At 38.5% G+C, this 27,787-nt stretch overlaps 1 protein-coding gene and 1 non-coding gene across 3 annotated transcripts; both read right to left on the reverse strand.

Annotated features, from left to right (window-relative positions):
• Positions 1-20: 20 nt before the first annotated feature.
• KPNA4 (karyopherin subunit alpha 4) lies at positions 21-27,787 on the reverse strand. 2 transcript variants are annotated; one of them, XM_030028005.2, is made up of 17 exons: positions 27,379-27,787; positions 19,405-19,449; positions 18,479-18,568; positions 18,362-18,391; positions 18,223-18,275; positions 15,803-15,898; positions 15,591-15,676; positions 12,095-12,181; positions 10,808-10,977; positions 10,673-10,717; positions 9,167-9,298; positions 8,555-8,683; positions 6,805-6,909; positions 5,105-5,176; positions 4,267-4,429; positions 3,035-3,129; positions 21-1,936 (listed from the first exon to the last, which is right to left on the reverse strand). In XM_030028005.2, the coding sequence occupies exons 1-17, from the start codon at positions 27,445-27,447 to the stop codon at positions 1,838-1,840; spliced, it is 1,566 nt and encodes a 521-aa protein (XP_029883865.1). In that variant the 5' UTR covers positions 27,448-27,787; the 3' UTR covers positions 21-1,837. The 2 variants fall into 2 exon arrangements, with proteins under 2 accessions (XP_029883865.1, XP_029883864.1); XM_030028004.1 differs by lacking the exon at positions 27,379-27,787 and adding an exon at positions 25,803-25,916.
• LOC115347832 lies at positions 7,906-8,223 on the reverse strand. The gene has a single exon (XR_003925642.1).

The raw sequence follows: 27,787 nt of genomic DNA on the forward strand, positions 1-27,787 counted from the left end.
ACACACCAAATACAACACTGTTGCAAGTTTTAATGTTTATTTCCCCAAGACAGCCTAGCCTGCACTCTACTTGGATAAATTTCACAAGCTAGTTTCCGCTGCTTCTAGTTTTAAACTTTAACCATGTTTCTGATGACAAGGAATGCTGCAAAAATACTCTAGTCCAACAAAGAGTTATGATCACAAAATAATCTTTATCCATTCTACAGTGTTTCAGAATTACCAGTTGATTTTAAAACACAAGGTAGATATAGATGCTAATGGTGGCTAATCTGGTATGTTTTATTATAGCAAACTGTTGTTCATGCAACACTTGTGCTCAAAGGGGAAGGCACAGCATTTCCTACAATGAGCCACCTTATAAAGAGTTCATTTTGTACAAATTTGTAATGTCACCTTTAATTTAGTGTGCAGAACCTCAAAACTGAGGCATTACTCCAATTATAAAAACACTTGCATCCTTTTTGTGCAAGTTTTAAAAATACAAAGTTTTCTCTCTAAAGTGGCTCAAAATAGATTGTTCATGGCTGCCTACATCTAAGATAAAAAGAGTCTAAAACAATTGGATTAGGCATATTAAAGGTGTTCAAACCATGACTTGATTTGTACATCTATTCACACCTCTTTTTCGGTCTTTATTCAGCAGTACATATGCACCAAATTTCATTTTTAGAAGTTTCCATATCATTTTCATAGAAAACAAAGTTTGAAAACAAGTAACATTGAAACACAGCACGGTATTCTACCACAACGGAAACATTTGGTTACAGGACTCAACAAAATCTAAAAATGAACTATGCTGTAGATTACCACATGCAAAGGTCTTCATGTTATCTTTGAAAATGAAAAGGATGAGATTTTATTACCACATTTTACTGCTTTCTACTATTATGGCAACTTGTGTACTGCAACACAGTCTATTTGAAGGGAAATGTATGATTTTTTCATGCAAAAATCTACAAATTAGTTTTGATGATATGGAAAGCTTTTCATAACATCAAACATTCATCTGGTGCAAATGCACAGGGAAGCCTTCCTGAAATTCTGACTTTACAAACAACTAATAAGCCATACAGGAAAGAAAAATAACTAAAAGAAAAATAAGAGGGGGAAAAAAAAAAAAACCCAACCAAAAAAGAAACACAGGCTGCAGGAGTAAACCAGAGTCTGCTGCTAAACCGGTCTTTGTTTTTGTGTCCAGTGTAAGTTAACACTTATGAACTCATTTTGATGATTTACTAGGTTTATTATCAGCCCCCTGAAGGCAAATCAAGCTTGCATGCGTTCACATACAGCATCACAACCATACTCTCGTACACACGCCACTCCAGGACTAGGAGCCTGCTTCAGGACTGAAGAGCCCCGTATTTGAAACATGAGCCTGGCTCCACAGCATCGAGTCCAGACATTCATTCAATGTTGTCCATTCACACGGTGCTTCATAGCAAGGCCTGGGCTCATTCTCCTTGGACTTATATGGGCATCCTATTCTCTTATGCTTACAAGGCTTGATGATGATAGTACTGCATTTCCCCCCAATTGCTCTAGTAAGTCATTGTTCCTTCTCAGGCACTGAAGATCTTTGACCTGTAGCCCTTTTTCTTTGAACAATCTAAATAAGCATTCAGTGTGAAGTTTTTCATTACATTTTGCCACTCATTCTCACTCGCACCCACTCGCCATCTTGACTTCATTTGGGCTTTTCTGTGATTCCAAATGAAATCTTCACATTTTCTTTCCCGATTTAATGCAGCAGCGGATCCCATGAGCCAAGATTGATGGATCAAACCTTTTTTTTATTCAGTGCTGCATTGTACCTAACTTCCAAAATACCACTCTAAAACTGGAACCCTTCTGCTGGTACATTGGCAGATGAATTGAAACCAAATGTTCCGCCTTGTATTGCTTCTGGAACAAGGCTAGGATCTTCATCAATCTGTAACAGAACAAGAACATCATGAGTAGGAACAGAAAGACTAAAAAGGAGCTGGACAATCCTAAAGAGCATCTATCTCTTCACCTAATCTACTTCCTTGCATCAAGTCTCACCGTTCTTCTCCCAAACTCAGTAAGAGCATTGTAATGACAAAGTAGTTTAGGCCAAAATGGTTTAGCTTGTATTTAATACATAGGCTACATGGCACCCAATAGTGTGTCTCATTTATGCAGTTTTCACTCCTGGAAAGCATTCTGTCAGTCATGCATCATCCTTATTGCCAGCTTATAAACTGTCACAGTTCTTAAGAGAAGACCAATACCATTACATCATGTAAGGATTAAGCCAAAACTGCAGTTTGTTTTAATAGGTAGTATACAGGTTACCACACTGACACTAGATTAAATTCCAAGTCCTTGTGTATATGCAAAGTCTGAGTTACTAAACAAGACTTTTGTCTTATTGTTCATATAAAAGTTAAACTCTAGCACAAAATAAACTTCAGTGCAGACAGTAGGGCATCAATGCAACTGAGCTCTACCATTTTTGCAGTAACCTGCTCCCAAAAGTTCTCCAGCCAAATAGAAAGCCCTCTCACTCTGTGACATACACAGACATGACTGCATTTCCTTTACCTGCAATTAACTTTTATGATTTGAAGTGCATACAAATCTACAGCCTTCCTTTGATTTACATTACATGTTTAATCTGAAAACAACATTCTTGATCAGCACATCTTGCCTCTGAAATTACTAAAATATTCAAAATAGTTTGTTTTTTAAGAAGCAGAATCTCAGATTCAGTACTCAGGTCAGCAGGGAGCTTATCAAATGTGAAATGTCAAGCTTAAAAGAACTATTCAAAGCCTAGTATTTTATTCCCTAGAGGCAAGTCTTAAATTAGCCATCAGACCTTTAGATACTTCATCATGAAGAATGACAAGAAATGCAACAGGTTCAAAAAAGGGCTCATTCTTCAGTGAAGAACAAAACAAATGTCACAGAGCAGGCTTTAGAGCTGTTGCCTTTATCTTGAACCATATTTATAAATATCAACAGACAGTTACAAAAGCAGATTGCAGAGCTATTACACACTTACATCATCTGAAGAGAAGAACTGATCAATGATCTCATAAGCCAGTTTGTAGATGTCTTCATTTTCGTGATTTTGTAGCTGTTCAATTTTCTCCAGGCCTGCAATAAATACACAAGAAATGTAATAAACTACTAAGTTCAGGCAAAACAACCTCCCTCTCCTTAAGGCCTCATCACACAAAGTAATTAAAACCAAATCCAGGAATAGAGTGACTATGAATAAGATGCTGTTAACATCACTTGACATACTGAAAGCATAAAAGCTTCTTAGAGATTTGAGGAAACATATTAAAGATTGAGGAATACATACACCATGACAAAAAAAAAAGTCAATTCCAGCAATGATAGCACTTCCCTGGTTAAACTAATCTATGGAAATATGGTGAGGGCCAAGCACAAGGACATACTCCCTTTTCACAAAAACCTCTTTTCAGCACCTGCTGTGATAGCCCCAAGCTGTGACATTCCAAATCCACATACTGTTGGTGGCACACATGCCATCACTTACTGACCTATAGCTTGATTATATAGCAAGTAGCTCCAGTACAATATTGGCAGACATGAGTAGAGCATGCAGGCATATAAATATATTTGAAGTTCTGACAAGCAAAGCTTTAGGCATGAACACCTCTTTTCTCACCCTCCCTCACCATCACCAATCAATTAAGCTTTCCCCACTTCCCTCAAGATTTTGTATTTTAAAGACTATTCAACTCCATGTTAACAAAATACCAGTTTTTTTACCTGTGCCCAAATTTAATATCACTGTTATTTTATCCTTGAAGAATTTCAGTCAATTTAAATAGCAACAAATATAGAAAAAGCCTGAAAGCTTTTAGGAAATTAAAGCTATCATATTTCTGCTACTGTTGTACGTAGAATTTGCCCCCCCTCCACATTTCACCTGGACATGACTTGTACATGATTAAGGTAAGCATATCATCCCTACATTAACGGAAACTAATTTGTCAAGTACACCAGACTGTTACAAAATTGGCACCTAATAAACTTTATTGCCATTATCCGAACTCCTCCACATTTTACTTGATCATGAACTTAATCAGTTGGGAAAAGCCAAGTATATTCACCTGATAGGCATAAAAAGGTCACTTCAAGAAAAGGTTTGCTTAAAGCATCTGTGCCAACACACAATAAAGCCAACAGCATATACATGTGGTTAAGAAGCCAAACCATCAATTTCTGAAAAAAACAGTAGCAAAATATTAAGCATCATACCTCCACACTCTTCTATAAGATTGGCTATGGTTTCCGCTTCATCTTCAGCCATTTTTAATATATTACTTAGTCCATCCAGAACCACTTGCACAACTTGCGCATCTTTTACTGTCAGCAAATTGCAAAAGGGAGGAATTACATTTTGTTGAATTAAGTATGCCACCTAAGGGGAAAAAAGCAAACAGTTAAATCAGGAGTGTGACTGAAGTCAAAGTACTCAAAGTTAACCAACAAGGTAAGAGTATTCTGTACCAGTCACTTTCAGAAATTCTCTTTTGAAGCATTAGAAGGTAACATTTATGTATTATGTTAAAAATATATTTCAAGACCAGAACACACAAGTAGTAGATACTGTGAATTTTTCAGTATTGGACAAGGAGTTTCAACCTCATCTTTGAGGAATTACACCACCACCCCAAGCCTACCCCCAATCTAATATTCTGGGCTTACAAGAAACTAGTCTATTTCTACTCAATGGCTACTCTCCTTATAATTATCACACTCTTATCCGTAGGGGAATAGAAATAGAAAGATAGAGAGATGTTGAATGACCAAGAATCTCATCACAGCCTCAACACAGTCATTCATAGCTACTAGGCCATCCTAACAGAAGAGTTTCCATCCAAATCCCCATTGACACTCCTAATTTCAGGTCATTCCACTAACAACAACGCAAGTTCACTCTTAAATCCCTTGTGGAAAAGGGAAGAGTTACTGAACAGGAGAGGAATACAGACATTCATAATCCTGGCACAGAAGCAGTCTAAACAAATCAGCTGATGTACTCTCAAACGCACCCGTGTTAGTTAACACGACCTTTTCTTAAGGTTTTACTCACTTGGTCTTTTCTTCCGCTGATCGTTAAGTTGCTTATTGCCCAAGCAGCTTCTTTCTGAGTACCAAAGTCACCCTAAAAATACAACCATAAATAGAAATAATCATTCCAGTTTTTATGTTATGTAGTATTCTAGTAAAAGCTTGTATTTGTTACAGTCCATTCAGCATGGTATCACCGTATCAGTTTTTAATATGCAGGGAAAGCAACTAACAAATCCTGTAGATGCTTGAGATTGTTCATCCCTTCCCTGCAACCATGTTTTTAAAAATCGATCTACCAGAGGAAGGGAAATTTGTTTGCATCAAAGTAAGTAAAAACTGCAGTGCTCCACTCTCTCACATTCCTTATCAACAGCTGTCATATATTACAGTGCAAGATAAGGAGTAAGTGTCAATTTTGATAAACCACTGTACATACTGTTACTGTGTCTGCCTCCAAAGTTAGTCAACTCAAGTCTGCTTACTAAATTTAGAAAGATCTCCAATTCTTTTCTCAGTGATCAATACATTGGCAGTTAACGGAACTATTTGTGAACAGCTGTTAGGGGAAAAGACAAGTATTTCTTCAGTCTCAACCCCAGCCTCTACACTGAAGCAAGATACTGCATCTTTGTCACAGCTGAACACATCATAAGGTTGGTATTTCTGGCCTCCTTCCACACTTCGGGGAAGAAAAATCAAGTAATGAATAAAGCAAAAAGTAGAAAATGTTTGAAAGATAGAAACGTTGTACTGTTCCCATTTAAAAACATGCTTTTAGGCGCCCTTCTTTCTCATGAAGCAGATCCTTGGGAGCACAACGTGGTTTGGAAACTGATGTTTTAAAAGACGCTAATGCCCTACAACTGAAAAGGAATACAGGTATTTGAAGTCCCAAATGATGGCCCATTAGCATTCAACCTCTAGTATTCAACAAGCAATGACAGACTTTTTGAAAAAGCGTTAGAAAAGCATTAAGAAGCATTTCCAAGCAACTACTTGACTTTATTATTTAATAAAAAAAAAGTAATAAAAGCATTTATCTCAACAAGCTTCATCTATTACTGAAAAGAAGCATACATCCATACAGCGTGTTGCTTTTCTATGGGAAAAACTCTGAATACACAAAAGCTACAATTATTTTCTATGGCCACCTATTTTGTGTTGATGCGGTTTTACTTGTTTAAAAAAATAGACGGTACAACCCCAGCCCATCATCTAGTTTCACAGATCATTACCTGCATTACTCTCAGACTACATAAATGCAGTAACACGAACAGGTTAATAAATGTTACTGTTGAGCACTTCCTTATGTTTCCAGATAATGCAGGGATAAAAGGATGAAGACCTTAAGCTTTCACAAAACACTGGGAACTAACTCAATGCTGTTCCCATCCAGACCTCTTCACACCACAAATGAGAGTAAAGAATTCTATCCCCATTGTTTACGAAGTGAGAAAAAGAATTTAAATGATATTTGAAAGGGCCTGAGATCCCCTGATCTGCTTCCTTTCCCCAATACATCTGGCACTCATCATCTCACAGCACTTCACAAAAGAATATCAGCAGTAATTAATTTTATCTTGCAACATACAAAAAATACTCACGGGTATAGTTTACCTTTGCCCCCACGTTTACAGTATGATGTAAAACATGAAGCAAGGAATTCAATGTCACTTTCCCCAATTAAGAAAACAAACTATTAAATCCTTGTTATCTAACCTTATCTAGAAGATGTATTATCATTGGAACAAGGTTTGCATCTATTACTGCCTGAACTTGCTGCTGATTTCCTGCAGTGATGTTAGATAGGAACCACACAGCTTCCTGCAAAATAAAAGGATGTGAGAAATTATTAATTCAGATAAGTCTTCTGTATCATATTTTATTTCCACTCCAGCAAGATTTTATACATGCACATTTTTAGATCTGCAATTCATACACTAGCCAATCTTAAATGCAATCAAATATTGTACCAGTTTGATTGTATGCAGCTGAATGCCTAGTAAGTAGACTAGACATACAACAGGCAAAGCAGCAGACAGTCTCACCTCAAAAGACTCCACAAGACTCTCCAGTCTTTCCTTGTTACCAAGTTACAACCAAATATTCCAAATCCACAGATTAAAAGGAAAAATTATTTGGAGACAATAAAAAGTCACAAGGCTACAAATGAGCACTCATAGTTGATTCTGTTACTGAGAACGAATGCTATAGCATTTTTCAGCTGATGGCCAGGTGAGTTCCAAAATGCATTACAGCATCATGTTTTCCAGACATGAGTGGTAGAAGACAGTATGTTCTTTACCTGCTCCACAATGATTCTCCTCTTAGTGTCAATCATCAAGAAAATGCAACACCTATTACTTAAATACTTGCTTTTCAAGAATACTGTGAAGTTACATGACCCTTTCTGATCATTCTGTCCATAAGCCCAGGACTCTCTCCTTCCAGCAATAACCAACAGCAGGTGCCTAGGAAAGTGTGTAAGAAGAGAGCTTTTCCGCAGTAGACCCCCCCCAGTCCTGAACAGTTGAAATTTGGACTAAGCCAAAGACTGTATCTGGATTTTTTATCTTAAAAAAAGGATTGAGAGCTTCCCTACACACACCTTTTTTTAAGGAGGAATTAGTCAAGAAATAACAGTTTCACATAAAATTTTAAGTACATTCAGACCACCACCTTGTTTTAATCCTACAGTTGATAAATTTCTCCCTTCCTAGAAAGCCTCCATCACTCCTTCTCAATTCCCCTCTCCTCTCTACTTATCTGGCATGACAACTTTTTGGTCAGGAATCCTCACATTTCATTCAACTGAGTCTCTTGGATCAGATCACAGGATCACTTTCATTAATGAACCTGTTAGAGATTCAAGATGCCTAGGCTTAACTTGGTGGGCTTGTTTTGGGCTTTAATCATTGGCAATGTCGTAACGTGGCACCCCAGAACTCAACAACATGCCTCAGATGCACTCCGGAATCAGCACTGCATTATCAGTGCCCCCGCTTTAAGCCTTTTCTATACATGCACAGACACACACATTCCCCACACCCCACCCCCAGTTTAACTTGGTTTAAATTCCATTTATCACACACACTCCATTCAAACAGACATCCAATTATCTCTATTTCATCACTTCCAAGAGAGTCAGTTTAATTAAAGTGACATTTCACATATCGTAACTTTAAAGTCAACAGCCAGAATTACAAGATAAAGCTTTAATTTAACAAAAACTCAAGTACAAGAACCAGGAAACAACATTCTTGTCAAGTAAAAGTTTGCAGCTCCTTAGAGATTTTTCTACAGATGCTAACTTCAAGAAAACATTCAGCACCCTTCCTGCTCTTGCCATAAACTGGCATAAGTAGTCAACTACTCAAATCTCTACCACACTACCTTACGTGGAACCCAAAACAGCTAAGGCAAATATAAAAAAAGTTATCAATTGGGTGCAATTTCTGCCATTACTTACCTTATTAATTTTTTCTTTGGGATGTGTCAGAAGTGCTGGAAAATGTGAAAGAGCTTCACAATTCAGAACTACCTGTGTCTGTTCATCAGTACCAGTGACAATGTTTCCTACAGCTCTCAGTGCAGCAGTCTGAAACAAAACACTTTGTTTAAAGAGCTCTTTTAATCAAAGACTTTTTCTAGTTGAGCACATACTTTCAAATAGTAACAGTTAAAAAAGCAAAAGGTTTTATGCAAATGCTGTACCACACAGGAAAAAGTATTCTTTAAGCTTCAACATGAAGCATGGCTTTAAACTGAAAGAGGGCAGATTTAGACTGGACATAAGGAAGAAATGTTTTGACATAAGGAAAAAATGTTTTACGATGAGGGTGGTGAGACACTGAAACAGGTTGCCCAGAATGCCCCCTCCCTGGAAGTGTTCCAGGCCAGGTTGGATGGGGCTTTGAGCAACCTGGTCTGGTGGAAGGTGTCCCTGCCCATGGCAGGGGGGTTGGAAATAGATGGTCTTTAAGGTCCCTTCCAACCCAAACCATTCTGTGATTCTATGACAAATGAACTTTCTCTAGTATTACATTTTGAGCAACACTTCCTTAAATTCATCCAAACTTACTTGCACTTTAACTTCTTGATGACTGAGAAGAGGAACCAAATGAGGGACTATTCCGGAGTCTATCACCATCTGGATCTGTTCATTGCCAGCATCCGTTAGATATGAGAGTGCCCAGACTGTATCTACCAATATCTAACAGTAAAAACATTTATTTGTAATTAGTACAAAAGTACCACAAGTCTTATAAAAAAATAATATAAGTTAAACCATAAAATTCTCATTGTGAGAACAGAATTGACGCAATACAGCAAAAACCTACTTTGTTTTACAAACTTCATACATTCCACTCTACCAAAGTCTGAAATACAACTGCTGTTCAACCTGGTCTAGAATTTCCATTTCCAAAGAATACACAGAGATTAAAAAAAACCAGTTAAACTGCTAACTACAGCTTAAATTCTGAAGGATATAATAAAAGCAATTCAATTACATCTGCTCTTTTCATGAAGTACTGGTGGACAATGTGAGATATGAAAGACTCACCCCTGGAAGAAAGATAAACCCTCAGCAAATATTAAACTATGGGCATCTGACCTTCTCAAACCAATGAACCGTATATTACATGGCACCAAGGTTTTTCTCTTGGCACTCCCCCACAAAATTTAAGAAAAGCTTTGAAGTTTTTTAACATCTGGTGCAGCTGATGCACCATCAGTTGAACTGAATTCCTTCTCTGTGTGTGCATACATGTGTGTATTCACACACAGAAAAGCCAATTTGAATAGCAGTAAATCTGAACATTTCAAGTGACAGCTTACAAAAAAAAAATTGAGTGAGCATTGTTTCAGCTGACAACTCTTGACTGATTCACAAATACAGTAATTTCAAGAAATTCAAATAAACTTAATTTCACTTACTTATATAGAAGAAATTAAACAGTATAATTACTATGCAGAATTTAGTTAATATATTTAAACATATTTTGGTAAAGCACTGTTGCCTTTAACTTAGACAACCGAGCTACAACTTCCCTAGGAAGCAAAGAATTAATCTTAAACAATTTTGACTTCTGTTTAGGCAAAAAGCTGATCTATTTCAGTAAAGTCTCACTCATTTACTTCACTATTAAAATAACCTAATGTTCACATTTAACATCTCAGAAGTTACATCTAAAGCTAACATTTTACATATACAGCAGACACTACTTTTTCTTTCATTTATACTGATATTCATTACAACCTCATACTTAAGTGCTAGTCAAAAAAATCCTGTATTTATCTGTAAATGAATGTTCACAGAAATAAAACTGAAACTGTATTTTGTTTTTAACTGTAAGGAAAGTACATGCAAATAAGCACTTAGAAAGATACAGAGAAATACCAGGCAAAAATTGTAACTGATACTTAAAAATAAGCAGTTAAAGACATCAAAATAAGTTTGCCATAATGAAAGTGAACATCACAGATTTTTTTTTTTAAAAGAAGAAGGTTAATTATGACAAGCTTTGTACTTCAGCTAAAAAAACCATACCAGAACACAAAACTGTCTCTAAGTGGTGTTACTTACATTTACATCTGTGTGGTGAATTAAAACACAGAGCGCTGGAAGGATCTAAGGAGGAAAAGAAGCATGTGACAGTTATTTTTAAGGCAGACAGATATTTCTCTTCAGTTTAGTTACACTGAACAGTAATTCAGTCACCTCCTGAATGGTTTCCATCGGCGGAGGAGGATCTTTGTGACGGCACAAGTTGACCATGACCCAAGTAACATTTCTTAAGAAAGTTATGGGAATAGATGGGCTGATGAAGGACAGCAGTGGTTTCACTACTCCAAGACTAATAACGTAATCTCTACACTGGGGTCCATCACCTGTTTGAGACAGCAAAGAATTATGAAGACAAAAATGCCATTCACAAGTCTGATTTCTGCATACCCAAAACTTCAGTTATTTAAAATGCATACAAACACAAAGAACATGGGCCTTTGGAAGACGTATATAAATTTATTTAGAGATACATATCTATATAGATACATCTATCAGAGACACTTACATAAAGCTTTAGTAGGACCTGTGATTGCCTGCCTAATTGCTTCTTTTTGAACTACTCATTAAAAACAGCTACATTCTTAACAGAAAAGTGTTCCATGATTTATAGCATATGTACAGGCTGAGGTGGTGGTGGGCAAGTGGAAAGGGGTGGTAGACAATGCCAAACCACTGAGAATAGTTGATAGCCCAATGTATTCCTGAAGATCCCTTCACAAAGTTTATAATCAATATTAAAACATCTCAAGAGTAGTTGAAAATTGCCTGAAAACAGATGTTGTCATCTTCATATCCGAAAGATAAACATACTTTTTTTTGCCACTGCCCATGTATCACTACAGTTGCCTTGAAAGCAACATCTGAGTTGTACTGCACACATATCACTAACAGCTTCAGGCAGTTACAGTACTATGGATTTTGTTCGTTTGCTCCTTAAGAAGGACTAGGCATTTCTAAAGTATCAGATTGTAGAAATCTCAGTATGTCAGGACCAAAATTAGTCCTCAAGCACTACAAACATAGTCAGGGCTGTAAACCACAAAGCTAATGCTTGCACAAGAAGAGGAAAAAATCAAATGAAAGCTCAAATGATCACAACTTATCTAGAATTCAACACAATGTATGCAAGCTCAGGCAAAATTTCAGAACTCAATGCAAAACAGGGCGTTTTTTTAACAATCTGCATGTCTGTTTGCCCATAATTCCTTTTCCTGTACCTGGAAAGAAAGTGTGTGGGCGTGTGGTTTTGGGTGCACACTGTCAATACACAACAAAGAGAACAGGAATAAGGGAATAAGAACAGGGTAACTGCCAGTCTAACAGCTGCCTTCTGTCTCATAGTTGAACACCTCCAAGTTCTAACACACAAAATCCTACCTAGTTTATTCATTCAATACCAAAAGAAACTTAGAAGTTTTTAGTGGGAGGAGTAACACAAACCTATGATATTTCCTAAAGCCCACACAGCTTGCTCACAAACATTTTGATGAGGTGAATGCAGCAGTCTCAGAAAAAGTGGCACAGCATCTGAAAGATACAAACAAAACGCCATGCAATTGTTAAGAAATATATCTCTCAAAAGACAAAATAGTTCACATAATTAGCTCTTAAATAAAGTTTCAGCACTGCATGAAAAATTTTTCTCCTGTTTAAGTATTGGTCAAAACTTTTACTAACTTCCCAGATGACACTGAAATAAAACACACTGAGACAATTCTTCCTTCATTGCACTTTCTTACAGAGCCCGCACTTCAGTATATTATGAAAGCAACTCTTAAAATAACCTGACATTTCATTTGCTTCTAAGTCTCACAAGTTTACTGAAGCTTGTCAGGACTCCAAATTTAGCTATACTTATTGAATTTAGAAATTCCATGCTAAGTTATCTATCAGAACCAACTGCAGAGTAGTAACTGTTTAAGACCAACCTCACGCATTCAAATTGGCCAACGCAAGCATCAGTAGGTACACATCTACATTATTGACTGGTAACGTAGTAAGAGGGAAGTACAGGGGTTTAATTTGTTTCAATCTGACTTACAGTACCCTATATCCCCCATCACATCTTTACTAGTAGTGAAATCTGTGCCAGTCGCTGGTCCTAGCTCATGCAGAAAGCTAACTACAGAGGGATGTTCTGTATACATTGCTAGTGCAGAGCTCCAGGCAATGCCTTAGCACATAACTTCACCTGCAGCTCTACCAAGAGGAAGCCTTGTTGACTGAGCATGCAAAGTAAACTGCACCAAAAGAACCCCTGCTGCCAATACAGATGCACTACTAAGCGTCAAGTCCCTGTGTACTTTTCCCTAATATTTCCAAACTCTGCGTTCAGTACCTTTTGATAACCATTACGAAGGCAAGCATACAGTAAAAGAAGCCATTTCTACAAATCGAGTCACCTTGGTCTCCTGAAACCTAATACAGATGCATTCATCCATGTGAAGTCTTGACTCTACTCAATTTGAGACCCATGATCTAATATACCGGAATAACTAACTGATCACCACAGAAGAGATGGTTTCAAATGCTATCACTATGTAACAAAAAAAAAAAAAAAAAGGCAAACTGATGGAGCTGTGAGAAAGGGATTCAAAAGGCAACACACAAACTCCACAATTATTATCAAGTCAGCTACTTTTCTACCCTGTGTTGGTGTCAGACAGGAGAATGCTCCCAGTATTTAGAACTAAAGCTAAGTCAACATTTCAAACACATTCTCCATGCACCATATTTAGATAACTGATCCTTAATTTTTTTTATCCCCAGCTCCAAGGTACTTGCTTACATGATTTGCTAATGACAGTTTAGTCTGTAAGAAACACTCATTTATTTTAGATCACATATTTCAACAGAGGCTAGTATTTTTAGTTCAACTCTTTCTCAATGCAAAAAATTTTTTGCTAGAGAAATAGAAAATCACAATAGATTTCTCATTTCCTACTAAATAAAGGTATTTCACAATGCTTGTATGCAAGCAGAAAAAACATCCTCAGCAAGCATATTAATAAGTACTTTTGGAAAGATTACAACTGACCATCTTTTTCATTGAAATAAATCACTACAAGAAATAAACCACACTTTCATATGTTATAGCTATTAAAATGGCTAATATAGTGCATACATGCAGACCTAGCTAAATCAGAGATTATCACTGAAAATAAGTAATTACTATATTTGGCACTCATCTTTAATCCATCGATAAACTGGGTTTAAATAAAAAGAAGTGTTCTAGATCAGAGGTGTGGGACAGAGTATATATTAATTAGATTTCCAAAAGAAAACTCAGGATGCAACTGGGAAAGGAAGGAGGAAGAGGATGGGAAAAAGGAAAGTTAAAAGTATTAGCAAAGATACATACTATAATGGTAAAATCAAAGCTATATCAAAGTTAATGGGCTCTTAACACAGACTTTGTAAAAGCAAAGGGCAACTGATTTTGCAACCAAAGCAATCTCAAAACATACATTCAATTAAAAAAAAAATCCTTTAAGCTGAAGTCACCTGCCTTAAATTCCTTCACATCTGCTGTGGAGAATTAACCTATTTTTCCAGTTAAAGATTTCTGAAACACACCCAGCCATTTAACAGAGCAGATGGTGCTAAGAACTTTCTTAGGAATACATATATTTTCAAAATATAAAGCCAGTAATATACAGTTTGTGAGAAGCTTGTAACTGCTTAGCACTAACAACGAAAAATAACCAATCATCTTTGATCACTGAAGTGAAAAATTCAGTCATGGAACATATGTAACAAACATTGACATTTCAACACTTAAAACACCACCACACATCTTAGAAACTGTACTTACTACATTGAATAAAAGGTCCAAGTAGTTCTAAAAAGTCAGTATATGATGGTTGTGGTGGGAGAATACACACAAAAAGATCAAGCCTAATTCTGTGTATTTTCATTGTCGGAAGCACAGCATGTTTAATGGTATCAACAGCATGCACTGCAATACAACACTAATTCCAACCATTAAAGCTACTGATATCTCACGTAATGTAAGTTTTGTGGATTTTGTCCTTAAACTTTAGACAAAAACTTGTTTTACTGTATGTTTGATTCTTCCATGGGTCTCAAGAAGCACTGCTGTTTTATTCACTCAATTCAGAAAGCCTGCAGACACTTTCTACTTAGTTCAGCTTTACCAACAGAAGTACTACTTCGACTTAGGACATGTTTAGAATACAGAAGAAAGTTTGCTTTGCTTGGTAACTCAGATTCCAAAGTCCAACAACAATTCCTTTCCATGCTCCAGATTCCTCAAAATATGAAGGACAGTGGTTTTTCTTCAAATTGATTTTGGAAGAGAGTTTGATGTCAGTCACCCTCTGGACTTGGTCCACATCTTTTCCTCCCTCCTCACAATCAGATAGGAAATTCCTCCATGGGAGTTTTTTAGGGTTTGGTTTTGGGGTTTTTTTGGTTAGTTGGTTTTGTTTCAAGTTTTTTGTTGGTTTCTTTGGGGTGTTTTGGGGGTTTGGTTTGGGGTTTTTTGTTTTTTTGTTTTTTTTTTTTTAAGTTTGAAAACTGGAAACCAGCAGGTATCAACTCTGCTAAAATAGTGTGAGTTTCCAGAAGAGACTACTCACCATGAGGAAAACCCAACTGAATTTAAAATCTGAGAAAATGAAGAACAAAAGCAGGTGTGCACTTCAACTGATGTTCTACCTCTTCTCTGGCAAGCAGCATCTGGCAGGTGACTTCACGGGCAGGTCCTTCAGCGACATGCCTGTGACTGACAACTCAATTTCAACCATCCTGGCTATCGCGTGAAAGGACCAACCGTAACATATGGATTGGTGAACATGCTTGAGGTAGAGAGGAACAGGAGTGCAGATGCTCTTTACAGTATCGTTCAGATGATCTTATTTTTGTGGAAGCTACAGTGCGTGCTTTATCAATGATCAAATACTGTTGGACTTACTAGATTGAACTACGGCCTGTGTTTGTTCAGAGGTTCCAGAGGCAATGTTTGTCAAAGCCCATGCAGCTTCAAACTGTAAAGAAGGACTGCAAAGTAAGAAAAAAAAAATATTATTGTAACGCGAGTCTTCAAATCAGATGCCATAGGCACATTAGCTAAAGACCAAGAATTCTTGCAACAATTAAAACATTTTGAGTTTTACAAATACTCACTTGTCATCTCTTTCAAGACAGTGCACTAAAATAGGTAATATTCCTGATTTTATTAGATCGTCAATTGGTGGATTGCGATCACTGGAAAGCAGCTTTCTGTTTAGGAAAAGGAGAAAACACAAGACTTAACAGATCAATCACAGAATGAGAAGTCATGACCAGAAAGGATCTCTGCAGGTTGTTTAGTCCAACCTTTTGCTCAAAGCAGGATTATTGCTGACAGAGATCATGTCAGTAACAGCTTCCTGTAGCTGAGTTTCAGAAACCTCCAAGCACAGAGATCCAACAACCTCCCTGGACAAACTGTTCCAGTGCTGCACTACCTTCTGGGCTGGAAAGTTTCTACCCAGTGTCTCATACTCTGAGACCAAGCAGGATTTGTTTTCTCCACTTTAAGTAAAAATAACTAATCCCCAAAATTGAAATTACTGAACTACTGAAAGAGTGAAGCATTGCCTGTTTCAGTTGCCATGTTTTCTCTGACTACTTTTTAAGTTTATTACCAGTCAGTAAAACAAAAATCACCAGTTACTCAGTTACACCTCCTGCAGCTTCTTCCTCCTCTACCCAACAAGGGAGATAAACACATCCTGGCTGCTTTAACAGGAAAGGCAGAAACTTGTTTCTTCTTTACTAAGGATATATAATGTCAGAGCAAGGATTCACAAACTACTACTGCAAAGAACAGAAGCCTACAAATTTGTTTCAATTTTTAATTCCTTTAGCTTCACCTTTCTGCAGCGAAGGAATTAAGGAGAACAAAGGAAGCTTCTTGGAGGGGACAACTTGGGCTGCCACACCAAACTTGCACTAGCAATGGGAAGAGAGATTACATACAGCCATCTCTTCATATACCAGCCTATTCGCAAACACATGAAAGGCTTGACAGAACACAGTAACTAGAAATCAACTTTCCACTGCTGCTTTATCCTGAAAGATATCACTGGTGTGTTAAAGGGGGCAACATGGGGAAAGAGGAGATGAACAGAACCCAGAACTGCAAAACAAAATACCTCAGAAAACTAAGCAACCGCAACAGGAAGGATCTGAACACAGATCACGTGAAGACTCTTGCAATAATCAGATGTGCATTTTCAACTTACAATTAAGTAAAGGAGATGCCTTTTAGAAGATTTACCTCTACAGGCTTATAAAAATTAAGGAACAAAAGCATACTTACAGAATCTTAATACTGATTTTTGTTCTTTCGTTCAGTGACAAAACAATCATAGTGCAGCCTATTCACAAGCCACCTGCTCAAACAGGTAGAGAAATCTGCTACAAGAATCAAATAAAACTTAAGGCTTTGGGGGATTGAAGGTTTTTTATGTGGTTTGAGTTTTGCTGCTTCTTAAGCAATTCTAATCACTTTTCTGTTCCTCATATTCCAGTCGTATGTTTTGGGGGTTAGACTTGAGCACAATTTTTCCCTCCTGTTCCAGCTTCAGACCAAAGGATGGCACAGATTCATTCAAGACTGAAAAAGCATTTGTTTTCATCTCTAAAATATACTTTAATACCCTTCCAATAAGGTAAACTGCACTGCTTTAATTTTAAATTAGTTTTCAATTTAAAAAAATAGTTACAATAGTAAGAAATCCATATGAACATTCCCATTTAATTTTAGGTCAGGCTTAATTCAGTGTACTTCAGTCTAACCTGGTTCAGATCAGCTGTAGTAAATAGGGTGTTCTACATGACACTACCCTGAGCTGATGAAACTTTTTAATGAAGACAAGTTGCCCAGTGGAAATCAGCACAGAAATTGTTCTTTCCCTTAACAGTTTCAAATACATTCATTCCCAAAAGTCAAAGTAACTTCCAATTCACCTGACTTCTTTGATATGGAAGTCTTCCCTTGCACTTGAATCAACTCCCTGGACCACAGAGGGTAAACAAATAGAAAGTTGTAGCTTTCTGCTACAGCAACAACAACAAAGTCCAGTAGCTGATGAAACAGAGTTAAATACTAAATTTATGCAAGCAAAGTTCGTAAGGATTTTTCTTGAACTAGGATCACTTCTCAAATACAACTACACAGAATTCCTCTTAAAGGAAAAAGTGGTTTTAGTGGCCTAATCCATTACAAAACTAAAAAAAGGATTATGCCAGTTCTTTCTGTACTTAAAGCTAAAGACTTTATAGTCCTGCTAATTATATATTTTACTCTACTTGTGAGAAGCATCAAGTATTGCACTAAGATAAATCCTAGTATTTATTTGTACATAATGAAAATCCTGACTACTTCCAAGACCTAGGTATTTTGATCTTTTTTTGTAAAGATCTATTTATGAAGTTTTCTTTTTTTAAGATCAGTAAATGACATACTTTTTCTAGTTAAGCTAGAACACATTTTCTGAATTTAAGAGCATGATAAATTAAGACTAAAAATAGTGTATTTGAAAAAAGCATGTTCTTACCTTGCAGCCTGCACAGCACTTAACTGTATACCCTGGTTGTCACTCGAAGCATTCTAAAATGAAAAAGAATTTAGACTTTTCACATGTTTGTTCACCATGACATGAAGAATGTTCAAACAATTAAGTTTGGGTTTTTTACCTGTACTATTGCCTCCAAAGAAGTGTTTTGCTAGAAAACAGACACAAAAGCAGTTAGAAATTATAAATGTCCTTCCAGTACATAAAAAAAAAGATACGCTCAAGAGTTAATTCTTACCACTCTAAAGTCACCATCGATATCAGAATCTTCACAGATATCTTCATGGGGAACATTTCTTCTCTTTAGAAGATGCTCATCTCTTTTGTTCTTAAAGAGAAAAATGATGTAATACCTTTAAAACTTTGATTTAGGGGGTGTGAGGGGTGTTAAGAAGGGAATAGAAGCTTCTGTTTTAAACAAGCATCATAAACATGCTTTCATTGATACTGTCAAAATTTCCAACATTTAAGAAGTTGGAAACGGTTGCAGAGAAGCACATTTTGGAAATCACTGCTTCCTAGAAAAATCCTCCATCCAACTTTATTTACAGCAGTAACTACTGTTGATGGAAGTTTTGTGTGCACACATCCATCAACACTGACATTACAACCTATTTGTCATTATCTGTAACAAGACAAGGCAATTCCCAGAGGCTAGTTTTCTGTTCATCCCAGAAGTAAAATAATTGAAGTTATGATTACTTTTCTCAAGAACTGGTTTTCCAGCCATTCTAAACAGCGCTATCTTCACACATATGCTCTTCCACTCTTAGTTGTGTGTTGAACTACGCTGTTTTAAGAAAGAAAATAACCTTCTGCCTATAGATTAGCAGGAACACCTGATTTTCAAAGGAAAAAACATAAGCTCTTTATAAGTTTTTAAAATTAAAAACCTAGCTGGAGAAGCAAGAATTTCCTTCAATAGATTACAAATAAAATTATGTTCTTCAGGGCAAAAATCATGGAACTTCTAGTACCAGGTACGGTAACTTTTAGAACTTCCTTCTAAACCAAAGTACCTTCACAGAATTAGTCAAGACAAATAGATAGTTTAACAATTGTCTGTCTTGGTGGACTACAGAAGGGCACACAAACTCTTAAATTTTACCAAAATACCAACAAAGCCAAATCCCATTTGGTAAGAACAAAGCTAGGTCATCTCACCTTTCTCAACTCCACAACAACTTCATTTCTTTGTCTTCTCATAGTCTGAAAAGAATCAAGATCAAAGTACGTTATGTTCTGAATCTAGACAAGTAATTTAAAAAGTTCTTGCACAACTATTTTTAAGTTCATACACTTTAAACAGTAATTGTACACACAGGATTTAATTTTCATTATAAAAAGTAGAAATCCAACAAGAAGTGGAGATAATTATTATTTCTGCCTGCACTATTTCAGAGTAAACCAGAGTCTCCTAGGTCTTCACATTGAAGAAAAAAGGTTATAGGGAATCAGGGAATAAACAAGTGTCACTTAAAGGGCAACACTGAAAGGAGTTGTGCATAAAACAGCACCGCCAAAAGCATTATAAACACCATGGCAAACTAACAGATAGCATACTAAGTTTGCCCAACATTTATAACATTTTCTTCATTCAAGGGTTTTGTAACATACACGCATAGAGAGAGCACAAGTCAAAAACCCCAAGACAGCCAAAACTGCCACTTTTATGAAAAGGCCTATCAGTAAACTTGAAAACTGTAAAATCAAAGTCAAGCACAACTGCCTATCTACACACCTAATTAAGAACTCACATCTCTTACTTCCTCAGAGTAGCAGGGGGAATCGGGTGATTCCTCAGGCAGAGACACTTGGCTGCCTGGGCTACACTACCCAGACCGGCTGATCAGCCAGAAACCAGCAAGGAGCACAATCCATTACTAACAGGTAACTGTCACCATACAGCTACACTGAAAAACAGAGGCTGAAGTCCGGACTGCCTGTTAGCGTTACATAATTTGAACCCAGGAAAGCGTAGGCTAGGATTCGCCAGTGAAGACACATATCCCACCTGAATGATGAATGGCAACTCTGAAGAACAGAGCTGAAGGCAAGAAGCACTCAATAGTCATTTATCTGTGCTCAAAGTGCCGCTGCCTTCTCGGAGAAGCTGATACACTACTGGATACCACCCACCGTTTAGAGGCTTTGGAAAGATGCTGCAACTTTACAACTGACTTATCTACTACAGGCTCTTGCTCTCTGCTTGTAATGTAGTGCTCAGTGTAGTTTCTCCAAAGTCTACTAACCTGGCATTTTCAAGAAGAAAATAAACCGAGGAAAATCTCTGATAATAAGGTTGCAGAATTGTACCAAGCCCCTGATGATCTCACAAGACTGTTAACGCCTTCCCAATCCACAACTGTTACTGCAACCTAACAAAATAAGCATACCTATCAAAAAGCTGTACTGCAAGGATTATTCCTGCCAGACTTCAACAATGATATTACTGCTCACAGAAAAGCTGTTGCTAACCAAGAGCAAGACCCAATGTACATTTTCAAGGAGTAGAAGACTGAATTGCTAGAACACCAACTATAAAGGGACATTAAGCTGTAAAGGATATTAAAAAGTAATAGTTACAATTACTAGTGAGCCCAAAAAGAAATTTATTCAGACTCAGGTGGTAACAAACCTTCAGGTCAAGCACATATGCGTGCGTGTGTGTGTGTATGACAGATATAGGGAGAAGTGAGTGGGACCAAAACAAATACTCCAAGAAAAAAGCCTCAGACGTGTCATTTAGAAGTTTCTTTACTTAAAAAAAAAAACATACATGCAGTTGATCAGGCTTAAAAAAAATCCTGAAACTCCATCACCCCTCTGCTGGAACAAGAAGAATGTTCTCCCTCCAGACATAAGCTGACAGGCCCTTGGTTTTAATTCCTGCCTGCTTCTGAAGAGGACCTGCATACCTTGGACTCACAAAAGCCTTCACAGGAAAGACAAGCAACCAATGAAGTCATTCTTAAGAACAATTTACCAAAATAGGGCTCCACTAAAATAATTTTCTGTGTAAACAGTAGTCGGTTGACAAACTAGTTATTACTGGTCAACCTGCCACTGTTCTTCCTCCTAGGGAGAGAAAATGCACAACAAATAAGAACTGAAGTTAGCTCTGTGAAGGAGTTTCACAGCATCATCATCTCAGCCTAGAAATGGAATAGATACTTTGGAGACACTAAAATGACAAGCAGACTCAAGATCAACTTGTCTTGTCTTTTGGAAAACAGCTCAAAGGGCAGAAACCTAGGTATAATAGTTTCTTGGCAAGTGGCATTGTAAAGCTAGATTCTCCCTTCTGTATAACATTTGACTTGATCATTAGACTTTGACTTGATCATTAGACTTCTCTGAATCAGTTCTCAGCTTGCACTAACACAACTGTGAGCAGGAAACCAATCTCAACTTAAAAGTTTCTAGAAATAGAATTCAGAATGATCATTGGAAAGTGCTCCAATTTAAAAACACACATCACTTCAGCATGAATTCATGTGGCTCTTTCAGTCATTGGATCCTGTTCTTCATTTGCTACACTGAAAAATCAAATGATCAAATCTATTTCTGTCAGCCTATGATTGCTAACCCTCCATCCTCCTTTCTGCAATTATATTTAGCTTAAGTTTTATCATAAGGGCTATTTTCTGACCATTAGTCATTACTGAACCCTTCAAGCTTATCATTAAAATCTTGTGTTAGCTGATGCCTGAAGGATCCTGATACATTCTCGTGTTTTTCACAACAATGCCAGAAACAGAAGAAATGTTCTATGCTCCACACTCAGCAACAGCTCAGATCTATTAGCCCTTTCCAAGTACACTAGCATGTACCTGGAGCTTGTGCTCAGCTAATGTGTCCAAATCCCTCTTCCACTTCCTCTGAACCATTGCTTCTCCAACTCAGACCGTATCATGCACATACCCTGGCCTTTACTGTTTTGTGGGGTGGGGTTTTTTGGGGGGTTTTTTTGGGTTTGTTTTTTTTTTTTTTTTGCTATTATAAAATATTTCACTCAAGTAGCTCTGTTTATGCACCTACAACAGGAAGGTCTGACAGCATGCAACTAATGGTAGTACTTTACATATTCCTCTCATTTTAGTGAATGGTATCCAAAGGCACACTGTTTCTGTTGTGGAACTGCAAAGGCAACAGTTGCTTTAAAGCAGAGCTGCTTGAGCCACCTTTCCTTCCTAGGAAGTTGCTATGCCACACTAGCACGAGTCTGGTCTATGATTCAAAACACAAACAAAACAAACAAACAAAAAAAAGACAAAAGTGGGGGGGGGGGGCGGTGTATGTGCAGAAACACACACCACGATTTAACCCCAAAACCCTTCGTGAACTGGATGGCATTTTCAATTATTTTCCTTTTAAAACCCCACTTACTACAGCCTTGTGCACAAACTGCTTACTGACTAGACTAGCTACTCAGAAAGCACCCAGTTTGCAGACCACGGTTGGAGAAGACTAGTCTACAACCCAGAACATCCAGTGCAGCAACCACAGCAATGACTAAGAAACTTCGTCTTGTCTTTCACAGGTATAAAAGGCACTGAACTACATAACAAGGAAATAACCCTTCAGAGATACATGCACGTTCATATTTGGATTTGGTAAAAACCCATACTCTTCACATTCAGTTTAATCAAGTGATTTAGGCCCTCCTCTAACAGTTATTTCCCTCCTATACTAACCATAGCTCATTTGCAAACTGGAACAATAAAGTCTACTCTCAACATCACTGATAAAAATGCTGTGGGATTTTAAAGCCAACACAATCTCTACAAGATACCACCAGAAAATGCATCTCAGCAACTGTTCCCCCTTCAGAATTATAATGGGACTCTCAGTTACAAATAAATAAATAAAAATCAATATGACATTGCACATGCTGTCATTCTAGTTTTTTCCCGGAAGAAGTTGTGCATGCCAAATAAAATGCCTTATACAAACAAATATCTAGGTACATTTTTTAAATGACAAAATGCATGAGCTTCACCACAGAACTACAAGTCAGCTTAAAGGAACCTATTTTTAACTAACTCAGTGAGTGAAATTCCTGCTCTCCTTCAGTTGCTCCATATTTGAATCCCAAGCAAACTATTTTGTGTGGGATACACAAAAAGGTTGAAAAGCTTCTAATTACCTGCGATATCCAGTATATCTCATAACACTACCGATCCTTCAATCCCCTGAAGCTTCCTTGGTGTTCTCAAATAGTTAGTACTACAAGTTCAGTGAACTCTATTGGCAACTCTTAAAATCTTGACACTGCTGATCTTAAAACATCTAGATTCAATGGCTGCTCCAAAATTAGTTTTGAAGTACCCTGCATTACAATATTATCATCATTTCACACCATGTGTCTGTCAATTACAGAACAGAAATATTTATTTGACACTTCTCCTGTGCTAGCACTATTAAAGCAATCCTTAATCTCTCGCCCAGCAAGACAGGCAAGTCAAGGAAGAAAAGGCCAGCAGAAACTCATCAATTTCTTCCAGTACTTCCAAAGAAATAATATGCATGAAATATTTTTTATTTCATTTCAAAACAACCTAAACATCAGTCAAATTTGAACGCTGCAGCAGGCAACAATCACCAACAGAAAATGAAATGTTTGCTTTGTTTTGTTTACCAGGTGATTCAACAAAAAACCCACCCCAAACCTTCTCTTCAAACCTTCCCAGAAGCAAGGCTATACTCAAGACCTCTAACATGCAGTACTAAACAGCAACTACTCAAAACCAAACTGTTCATAAAACTACATCTACTGCAGACACAATGAACAATTTGCATGTATCCTGGCCTTTGTATAGTAAAGATCTAATATTTGATTCCAAGGTCTATGGTACTACAATTAAAAACAAATGTTGGAAAGAAAACTGGGTATCATCACAGCCATACCCACAATAAAACAGAAAAAACAGCTCATCCTTTCTTATTCAAGAAAAAAAAAAAAAAGCCCAAGGAAAACCTGTTCCTCATCGAAGACACAAGATGAAACAAAGTTACCTTAACTAGCTTTCCTAGTAAATGAGCATTTGCATAATTTTGTATAAGAGTCCAAAGAAGCTCTTGTTTAACTAAGATTTTGGTTTTGGATGTTAAAAAAAGTGACCACTACTGCAGTTCTGTAAGGCTAGCTCCTTTTTGTGCTGTAACAATACTAACTTTTTTCCCCACAGCTCTAACAACTCTTAAATCTTGGAAGACCTTAACAGAATGCTGCACATACTAGACTAGAAATCTTAAACACTACCTAGAGATAATGCCTTAGTATTAGCTACAAATTATTGCTCTCACAGCACAAACTCTTCTGATATTAAGTTTATTGTATTGAGTATTTCTTTGAGCAGTACTATAAATAAGAAAAAAGGATGAGGAAGTATTTTGTATTTCTGGTCACAACGAATCCCTCTATTCCCAGTGTCGCCACCGATCTGTCATCTTAAAACACATGGCAGCAATTGTTTACAACATAACATGTCCATGCATGCATGTTTACCCAATGCTTAAGCATATGAAGGAATTTTGCTAAACATCTTATGTAAAACAGGTGTGTGTGTTTTGGTTTTTTTCCTTTTTCAAGGCCAGGTTTTGTATTTTTAGAAGCACACTGATATGGACTGGAAAATGAAAGTTCAACTTTAACTCATTAAGTATCCAAAAAGCTAAACATATGCTTAGCACTTTAGGGAGACAAAACGCAGGAAATTCCCTGTCTTTTGTAAGATATACAATATCCTTCTGTGAAGACGTAAGACCTGGAAGGTAAGGACAATGTGACAGCAACCGCTAGCAATATAACCGTCAATAGACTGATCTGACCAACACGTATCATTTTTTAAAAGGTTTGTAATTTGCAACATGGCAACCCCTTCATAGCCTCTAGAAGTATCTATTGATTTGGGATTTGCCAAACCTAGAACGAGTGCTTATTTGTTTGCTGATGGCAAATGGAGGTAAACTGTCATGGAAAAGAAAAAAGATCACAGTTTTGTGAAAGAAACCAACGGCTAAATGCACAATTTCAGCTGAGATAAAAAGGGGGAGGAGTGAAGGAGGCAGGAGGAGGGGAAAAGATAAAGATCAAATGTTGGCTTCCTATGTGAAGTAAATAGACATCTTTCTGCTAAAAGCAGCACAGGAACACAGGTGTTATGAACTAACTGAATACTCATTAGCAACTGTTGCTACCATAGGATACTTGGCTATAAGTGGACATTACCAACATCTCTCACACTAATGAAAAATGTGATGTGTAAGCAGTTAATGAGCAAGAATGATAGCCATAAGCCTCAGCTATTGTATAAAAAAATAGCCATCCACAGTAGTTATTTTAGGTACCAAGCATATGTTCCAGGATTTGTTGGATAGATGTCAATATCTAAAATTTAACATGGCCTAACAGTGGTTTTTTCACTGTGTAGAAGGCCATTTAAATGTATCAGCAAGTTCAAAAAAAACTGAAGAGGTTACCTGCTTCCTGATACACACACGTGTTCTTTTTACTTGCATGTGTTCATCTTGCACCTTCCCTGCTTTAGCTGACTTACCTTAAAACTCAGTACGCAGGCACCAAAAGAGAGAAAACGCAGATGAATTCCAACCTGTATTTTCCCATTAATTTCATTTTCTACTATGATAGCCAACATTTTACTGTGCGCCTTCCTAAAGATGCCTTTCTTGCATGGCTGTCTCTTCGATAACAAAACAATTTATAGAAAAACAAATTAACATCCAAGGCAAGTAGTTACTAACAAAGCTAACAACCTTATTAGCAAACAGAGCAATCACTGCAGTAATTATTCCCACTTCCAACATTTTTGGCATCGCCAAACTTTGTACATAACCGAAGAATAAACTGTTTTATCAATATACTTGGACAAGTTAAAAATCGAGGTGTTATTGACTTCTGAATTACCCAAATGGGAAACTTGGCAGATGTTTTAATGAACAACAGCAACATAAACGCATCTTTTACTTTTGAAAAAGAAATACTGTACAATTGTCTTCATGTGAAGGACTAGACTTGCTGTGCTCCTCACAGGGACACATACTGAGGCTAGCGAAAAGAAGAAATGAGAAAGCCAAAACCCATTTCTTGATGAGAATCCTACACTGACAATATTACAATGCACAGGTTTAGCCAATCAGCATTCCTGGCCAAGCGTTCATGGGTGAGGATTGATACCTAATTTTAAAATTTGAATATTTACTAAGGAAACCCTAAGTTAATTATCTGTTCTGCTGCGTTGAGGAAGCACCTTCACAGCTCAAATAACATATGTGGCAATCCAGCCACCAAAAAGTTTAGAGGCTCTATGCTACGAGCCACAACTGTTTCCACACTCAACTAACAGTAAAATAGTAATATTTGCCCGTTTTGGTTTTCTTTTTTTTTAAAAAAAGTTAGTTTTTTGATAATAATCTTTACCGTAAGGGGTAGGCAACAATCAATTCCTTTACTGACTTGAGTATCTTACGGAGACACGCAGCACACCACCCAACTGGGCCCTAATCCCTGACTCAGGCTTTTAGGGGCTGCTCAGCGCAAGGAGCGATTATTTAGTGCTACCGAGACCTTAAGGGAAGCGCCACACGAAACCAGGACCGCTGTCGCAGGCGGCAAAAACACCCAGGCCGACAACCCCTCCGCCCCAGCGAACGCCTCGCACCGAACTACGCCAAAGAAGCGCCCTCAACGCCAGGCCGGCCCCGCGGGGGAGGGGACGGCGGGGGGGGGGGGGAAAGCCGCCGCCTCGCCCCCTTCTTCTTCCTCCTCCTCCTCCTCCTCTTCCTCCCCCGGGGGCCGGGCAGGCGGCGGCGGCCGTTGCCCCCCTCAGCCGCGGCGCTCCCGCCTCCGCGCGGCGCCCAACGGCCCGGCCGCGCCCGGCCTCCCCTTCTCCTTCTTCCCTTCCCTCGCCTGGGCGGCGGGGAGCGACGCTCCCGCCTCTCGGCGGGGCGGGCAGCGCAGGCCGCGGCCCCGCCGCGGGCCCCCTCGCCGGCGGATTAGGAAAAGACGCCACACGGGCGGCGGTTCCCCCCCCCCCCCCCCACCACCACCCCCCCCTCCCGCCCGCCCGCCGCCATGACCGGCCGGCCCCTCCCGCAAGGCGCCGCGGCGGTTACCTCCAGGTCGCGGCCTTTGTTCTTGAAGTTCTTCAGCCGCTGGTTGTCCAGTTTCTCGTTGTCGGCCATGGCGGGGAGAAGGGGAAAGGGGGTCGGGGAAAGGGAGGGGGGGGGGGGGGACACGGGACGGGGCGCCGGCTCCTCCGCCTCGCTCCCGGGCCCGTGCCCCTGCCCGAGCCCGCCGGGATCCCCCTTCCCGGCGCCGCTGACCCCCTCTCACGCCTTCAAGGCCCGCTGCGCTGAGGCCCGCGTCGGCGAAGCAAGGGAAAGGGAAGGCGAGGAGACGCCGCTGCCGCTGTCCGGCCTAGCCCGGGGCGGCGCTGCCCGTTGCCGCCGCCGCCGCCGCCCCCCCCACGGCTGCTCGTCGGCCGAACGTGCCGGTAGCGAGGAACGGCGCGAGCGGGGGGGA

The sequence above is a fragment of the Aquila chrysaetos genome, chromosome 10 (assembly GCF_900496995.4).
Source record: "Aquila chrysaetos chrysaetos chromosome 10, bAquChr1.4, whole genome shotgun sequence".
Lineage (NCBI taxonomy): Eukaryota > Metazoa > Chordata > Aves > Accipitriformes > Accipitridae > Aquila > Aquila chrysaetos.